Raw genomic sequence first — 4,865 nt, 5'->3', positions numbered from 1 at the left:
AATATATACCCCGTTCATGATTTAATTTGTTCATTATTGCGAACCTTAAAACTGTTTTGCATCATGAACTTTTTAAAGTTGATACAATCCATTTGTGATTACAAAGAATTACAGTAAACGACTGTTTTGTTGACAATATTTGTTGTTGGCACAGAGAAAATAATATTTATTTTGCAGGGCATTTTGAAATAAATAAAATCGTGATTTGCTAATTTTATGTTTATTTAAAATAGGAAGTAGAAAACAAATTGCATTTAATGAAATCTCTACAATAAAGCTTATATCAAACAGTAAACTGCATTTTATAATATAATTCTCATACCTATGAAATAACAACTTGGCAAAAAATTTATGAGCATTTAATTTATTGAAGTAGGTAGGAAAAACATTTTTTATTAGGAATACCTATATCACACCCTTATAGAATGAGCTCTTGCTAAATATACTGTACATTAACGAAAATGTTTGTCAGTTGTAGAAAAATAATACTTTTGATAATATTACAGAAATACCTAAGTATATAAAAACAATAATATTTTTTGACCAATGAAAGATAGGAACCGATAAACGGTGGTTTAACCACAAAAAGTTATTGATTCTTTGGTAGAAAATAATTCTTATCACAAATATATATGATTAGTGGTTTCTGTTAGCGTTAGTGACAAGTTGTAAAATATATAAAATATAGGCAATAAAACTGTGTGTATATAAATATAAGTATATAATAAAGCTATAGTTCTGTCCTTATTTCTTTATCACTAAAATTCAAGAAAATAAGAAAGGGACAAATTTTACGAATTTGTGTATTTAATATATCGATAAAGAAATTAGGAAACATTTAAACACAATCTGTCATATAAAATACGTGTGTATAATAATAAGTCGAAAGATCTTTTATTTATCCGGACAATAATTTTTTAATACAAATAACAATTTCGTTTTTAAAATTTTTAAATCTGTTCTTGAAGTGACAATACAAAACACATCTAATAAATTATGTAGTAAGGTAGCACCAAGAGGTGTAAAAGTTACATCTAGTAACATAGTGTTAATCACTAAATACGCTTATGAATTTTACCTTTTTTCTGAAATAACGACAATAATTTACCGCAATAATTTTTTCGCAAAGCGTTTGCTTCAGAACAGTTCGCTTTCCAATCCCATTTCTTCAAGAAAAATCCCCATGGGTGTCCTTTTGAGGCCAAGATTCTCTACCTTGTTCACAATTTTGTTCTTTATGTTCCTGAGTCTTAACGAAGCGTGAATAAATGAAACTGAAAAAAAAGTAGACAATTACTGACGAAAATACAATCCTCTAGAGATCATATAAAGAAAAAAATGTATTAATAGATGTTAGGGTAATTTAGGGTGAATTAAAAGTAATCTATTAAAATAGGATTTTATTGGACTGAAATTTCTAACACTGTGAGAGACAATGAAAGTCAAATCCACAAAAGAAATTGCCTTATATATAAAATAACTATATATGAAACTATAGACAGGAAAAATAAAATAGGACAATGTTTTAGCATGATTTGATAAAGGAAAATATATTTTCACTGATAAACATACGTGTTTGAGGCAGACCACTACAGAAGCCATTTTAAGGATACAGGTATATACTAAGATCCACCTTTTGCTTGCAATAAAAGGAGATGTTGCATATTTGTTTTAATTAATTTAACGGTATCAACTTCACACGTAAATATTTTCGAAGGATTGCGACATTGCACAGGTGTCCTTAGAGTTCTTACAAAATCATATGTATGTGACACACGTTTATTTAAACTTGCTCCCTATTCAACGTTAATGTTTAGTTTGCATCGTTCTAACTTGATAAAAATCTAAAGTATCGCCATTCTACAAAAATGGTAAATATATTTATATTCTACTCATGAACATCCTGCTATTCAATACAACATATGTATCGCTATTTGCTATATATATAAATATTTTTCTAGTGCAAAATATAACAATACAAATAATTTTCATATATTTGTATTTGTTATTATCTTAATATATTTAATAGAATATGTTAAAAACTTACTTGCAAATGGCAGCAAGATTCCTAAAAGAAATACAACCATGGACTGTAGCATATAAGCGACAAAGTATCCGCCAGCAAAAATGATCAGTATAGATGCTATGGGATGATTCCTCTTGAAATGTGCAGCTCCAACTTTTTCATTTGTCACGTATATGAAAATCATGAAGATAACTGAGGTGGTTAAAAACCCACATGCCATTTTTATGGGGTGAATAACACTAAATGAAAAAAACAATTGATTTACTTATTTTATTTTTTTAATAATGATCAATTAGAATAAATATGAATAATGTTTTGTAATTTGGAAAATACGAAATAATAATATAGTATAGTATGGCCCTTTAAGAACCAGAAATACCCATCTAAATTTATTAATTTGACACAACAAGTACATCTGGAAGATTACTTATATAATGTGTCCAATTCTTCGTGTTAACACCCCTTTAAATAAAAGTAGGCTGGCAGAATCAAGCAGGTCTATTTTTTAATGGGTAAGGTCCTGAAAAGTTATCATTTGGTAACTATTCATTTCTTTTTGCCTATGATTTTTTATATGGAAGAACATTTTTGAAAAACCATTTTATTATTTTTTTTTTGAACGAATGCCGTAGGATTGTTCTATGTCCCTTAAAATAGTTGTGTATCAAATTTATGTTCATAAAATAATTTTTGGTTATTTTTCTACATTTTCATAAACTTAAAAATAGTAAAATAATTTTGTGGCATCTAAGACATCTTGGAGAATCAATTGTTTGAAGTAAAAAAGAAAAAGTAAATACTTCGATGGTTGAAAGGTTTTGTGCAGTAAAGTTCAATAAAAACTACAAATAATTAATAACAGTAACAACATATATTTTCATATAATGAAATATCTATTTCTCATTTAATAACCAATATATTTTTTTCTTGAGAATTGGTACACAACTATTCTTTTAGGAGATGTAGAATAGTCCTATAGTACTCTGTATTTAATTGCATGGCATCACAAACTATTTTGCATTCTTTTTTAAGTTATAAGTAGCCAGATATATATATTTTTTTTGTTTTAGAGGACATAGATTAATGTTCCTACAATGATCCTTTTTTTAATAAAATATCCTGAACATACATATGTTTCTAAAAAATGTTATCAAATAAAAAATCATAACAGGTCAAGCGTTTGTGGTAATGGGAAATCAATAGTAGCCAAACGATGATCTTTCAGGGCCCTCCCCATAAAAAAAAACAGTACCACTTAAGTAAGGAGGTGGTAACATGAAAAATCAGACACACCGTATAGACAAAACTAATTTAAAAAGTGTATTCCAAAGAAATTTTAGAAGGGCCTCATTTTTAATCGACCATACTGTATATTTTTTAATTGCCCTACATTGTCATGTCTAGTTTTATATCATTTAAAAAATGAAACAATGTTTTTGTCGGGAAATGATTTCAATATTTTACTAGCACATTGTATGATTAAAAATAAGAGAAAAACTTGTTTTTTTTCTGCAGATATCTCCAAAACTATTAAATGAAATTTGAAATTGACTATTACGTTTTCAATTTAATGGTTAAAAACACAGAAAATTATCGGGGCATCCCATACTCGGGATTGTAGAACTTATCCCATGCTCGGGATTGTAGAACTTACTTTGATTCAAATATTAGAAATTTTAGTGAAAATGTGCTTATATATAATTTTTATTTGATTTAAAAAATTATGTTAACTATACTGTAATTCAGACCTCGTCTGAATTCCCCACGAGTTCCCCCGACTTCCCCATAAATTCCTGTCCCGTGTACACCATAATTCCCCCACGGTTTACCTCTCAAAATTAACTGAAGTTATGAAAAATATGATTAATATCAATTTGTAGAATTGTGAAAATATGATTAAATCTAAATTTTATTGTTGTATTCAATTACATCAGATCATCAACTGTTGATGTTATTGTTGATTGGTCTGTTTTTTATTTAATATATACATTTTTTTCCTTTTTTTTTTTTTGGAAGTAATGATTAGTATTAAAAATCACTGATCTATTTCCCCTAGGTAGAGCTACAATTAAAAAAAAAATTTAAACATGGGTTTGAAATACATTCAAGTCGTATACTGCATAGAGAGATGAAATAAACAAATCTAACAGTACTTGGATCTAATTACATATGCATATTTAACCTAGACATATTTTGAGCATGACTTTCTATTATTTTATAGGTATATAAAAAGTAGTTTCCGTGTCTCTTACCCAACAATTATAAATATAATAATCGAGAGCAAAAAATAATTTGTTTGATAATACAATAAGTTGCTGGTTACTCGATTGCCCCATTTTTCCAGGTCTTTCACATTCGGTATTTGAAAACGTGCAGCTTCCAGTAAAAAATCGTCCAGAGACCTTAACGGGGCTATTTCTAATTCTGAAGAAACTTTTTTGCTCATTTTGAAATGTTTATTTCTCACCGCTAAAAATAGTAATTGCAACTTTCACCTATCATAATCACTATTTAACTACTGTCACTGTCAACCAACGCGAACGCGCAGTCGATTCGTTCTGTCCCCAAGACTACATTTGAGTAGGTTGAAGCGTAATATTACCTGTTATACGATATATACCTACGTAATTCTGTAGTGGTATTGCTATCATATATAAATTTGTGATAAACTGTTTTACATTATGAATTATTGACGTGTTTTTAGTATAATTCATTATAATGTTCCTAAATTTTCAGATTTCTGTTTCTACACGTTGAAAAAATCTTTATAGAATATATCTCAAATAATTTATCGGAAATAACTGCTAAACCAAGTATTTGATAAGTTAATAAGATAACG

The 4,865-nt window shown here is 28.0% G+C and overlaps 1 protein-coding gene across 1 annotated transcript; it reads right to left on the bottom strand.

Moving 5' to 3' along the window:
- Window positions 1-201: 201 nt before the first annotated feature.
- On the bottom strand, window positions 202-4,603 carry LOC108916369 (PRA1 family protein 3). Its single transcript, XM_018722606.2, has 3 exons — window positions 4,279-4,603; window positions 2,048-2,265; window positions 202-1,274 (listed from the first exon to the last, which is right to left on the bottom strand). The coding sequence occupies exons 1-3, from the start codon at window positions 4,470-4,472 to the stop codon at window positions 1,138-1,140; spliced, it is 549 nt and encodes a 182-aa protein (XP_018578122.1). The 5' UTR covers window positions 4,473-4,603; the 3' UTR covers window positions 202-1,137.
- Between the last annotated feature and the right edge of the window lie 262 nt (window positions 4,604-4,865).

Source organism: Anoplophora glabripennis, unplaced genomic scaffold, assembly GCF_000390285.2.
Source record: "Anoplophora glabripennis isolate ALB-LARVAE unplaced genomic scaffold, Agla_2.0 scaffold2, whole genome shotgun sequence".
Classification (NCBI taxonomy): Eukaryota; Metazoa; Arthropoda; class Insecta; order Coleoptera; family Cerambycidae; genus Anoplophora; species Anoplophora glabripennis.
This window is presented reverse-complemented; position numbering and strand designations above follow the sequence as displayed.